The sequence below is a fragment of the Penaeus chinensis genome, chromosome 20 (assembly GCF_019202785.1).
Source record: "Penaeus chinensis breed Huanghai No. 1 chromosome 20, ASM1920278v2, whole genome shotgun sequence".
NCBI classification, from domain to species: domain Eukaryota; kingdom Metazoa; phylum Arthropoda; class Malacostraca; order Decapoda; family Penaeidae; genus Penaeus; species Penaeus chinensis.
This window is the reverse complement of record NC_061838.1, coordinates 22500596-22503095: the sequence shown is the minus strand read 5'-3', so window position 1 is coordinate 22503095 and position 2500 is coordinate 22500596. Positions and strand designations below refer to the sequence as shown.

Below are 2500 nucleotides of genomic sequence, written 5' to 3'. Positions count from 1 at the left end.
TGAAGCACTATAGGAAGTATAGTATAAGAAAGAGTAGGGGGTTGATATATAATACCTGATTAAATCTGTTGCAACCATAACTGCATTTTTAAATCCTCGTCATCTTAGGATAGTCGATGTTATAGCACTATATACTTTTACAAAAGGAACTTCCACAAGAAAACTCAAATTCTATGAAAATCCTACCCTAAAGACAGGCTCCGGGGACCTATAATTACGCTAAATACCATTAATATATATAATCTTAAACAATCGGCGAAACAGTACCTGCAAGTCTTCGATCCCAAATGTCAGCTCGGAAACACTGGCTCTGATCTTGCAGTCTCCGATATACCTGGTGAAATATAATTCTTACAGACATGTTTCAGAGACCTAACTTTATGCTCTCATGTGCAGTTGTAATATCCATGTCCTATGTATATTTATTCCTATGGTATGGCAAAATTTCCGATGGTATCATGTACAATTTCGGAGAGGAGGAGGAGGAGGAGGAGGAGGAGGAGGAGGAGGAGGAGGAGGAGGAGGAGGAGGAGGAGGAGGAGGGGGAGGAGGAGGAGAGGAGGAGGAGGAGGAGGAGGAGGAGGGGGAAGAGGAGGAGAGGAGGAGGAGGAGGGGGAAGAGGAGGAGGTGGAGGTGGAGGAGGAGGAGGAGGAGGAGGAGGGGGAAGTGGAGGAGGAGGAAGAGGAGGAGGAGGGGGAAGAGGAGGAGGAGGAAGAGGAGGAGGAGGGGGAAGAGGAGGAGGAGGAGGAGGAGGAGGAGGAGGAGGAGGAGGAGGAGGAGGAGGAGAGGAGGAGGAGGAGGAAGAAGAGGAGGAAGAGGAGAGGAGGAGGAAGAGGAGGAGGGGAGGGGGAGGGGGAGGAGGAGGAGGAGGAGGAGGAGAATGATAAAAAATAACAACACTATTAATGATAACAACAATAATTCCAATAAACAATAAAAAACAAATAAAAATAATAACACCACCCACAATAAAACGATAAATAATAACAACAATAAATATAAAATAATATCAACAACAACAATATAAAATAACAACATCAACAACAATAAAGATAAAACATAAACAACAAAAACAATGCTAATGATAAAAAGCGTCACGGCCTTACTCGAAATCCAAGTCCATGACGATCTCGGCCAACGCCTGGTCATCATATACCTTGACCCCTGTGAGCTTCGGGGGCGTCTGGCCAAGGGTAATCTCCTCGAAACGGAAGGACTTGAGCTTGTAGTCCTCGAGGGCCGAACGGAGGACCGGCTCAATGGTGGTCCTGCACAGTTCATTTACATACTGTTCCGCGCTCGGCCACAGTTGGCGGATCAGCTGCGAGGGAGATCAGGATTGGTCGGATTATATAGGGGGGATTTGCTAATCGAAATTTAATCAAAATTCTTATAGACGGGATGTGGAGAGTGGTGAATATTAACGACTTAAGCCATGAAACAATCAGGAAAGCTGCAAGTCAAAATGAATGAAAAATTTAAAGGGTTGCGTCATTCAAAAAATGGTGATCCTTATCAATAAAGACGGTGACGATGAGAGAGATGGTGATAGTTATGATGATGAATGAACAGGTGGAGTATAATAACAGTAAAAAAATAATAATATTAAATGATATCAATTTAATGAAAATAACTGTAATTAATAACACTAATTATTAACTAAAATTACTAAAACTTACAACTATAATTATAGTTATAATGATTATGATAACAATGGTGATATGATAATGGCAATAATAATAATGAAAATAATTATTTTAATAATGACGATAATGATGATACTAACATTAGAATTGATAAAGGATAAATAATAACAATGAAAAATTTATAATAACAATAACTTCTACAAACAAAATAGCAACATCATCACCAGCACCACCAACTACGATAATAATACTTATCATAATCATTGCCGAAATGACAATGATGATGATTTGGTGATGATGATAATGATAATAACTACAATTATTTTCACTGTCATTATGACTATTCTAATTCTTATTCTTATTACTACCATCATCATTATTATTATAACAATAATAATATTGGTGATAATAATAATATTAATGATAATAATAATAATAATAATAATAATAATTATTATTATTATAGTAATTATTATTAACACTATTATCATTACTATCATTATTACTACAATTAGTATTACTACTATTATCGTTATCATCATTATTATTACTATCATTATCATTGTTACTATCCTTATTATCATTACTATTCATAATAATACCATCATTATTATTGTTATTACCAGTAGCAGTAGTACAACAACAACAACAACAATAATAATAATAATAATCACAACAACAAATATAATGGAAATAATATACCGATAATCATGGACCTCTCTGACCTCTCAGGCGGGGGCTGCACCCCTTTGGGAAGAATTTATAAATAAATAATAGTGGGAAAAATAAACATGTCTATATGTATATCCCCACACACACACACACACACACACACACACACACACACACACACA

The 2500-nt window shown here is 36.9% G+C and overlaps 1 protein-coding gene across 12 annotated transcripts in view; it reads right to left on the bottom strand.

The window, feature by feature from the left end:
* LOC125035850 (extended synaptotagmin-2-like) overlaps window positions 1-2500 on the bottom strand; it is a 16797-nt gene that overhangs the window by 5809 nt on the left and 8488 nt on the right. For all 12 annotated transcript variants that reach the window (XM_047628141.1, XM_047628149.1, XM_047628140.1 and 9 more), the window contains 2 exons: window positions 1107-1321; window positions 268-334 (listed from right to left, as the gene is read on the bottom strand). In XM_047628141.1, coding sequence (XP_047484097.1) covers window positions 268-334; window positions 1107-1321 — 282 coding nt within the window. The remainder of the gene's footprint in view (window positions 1-267; window positions 335-1106; window positions 1322-2500) is intronic.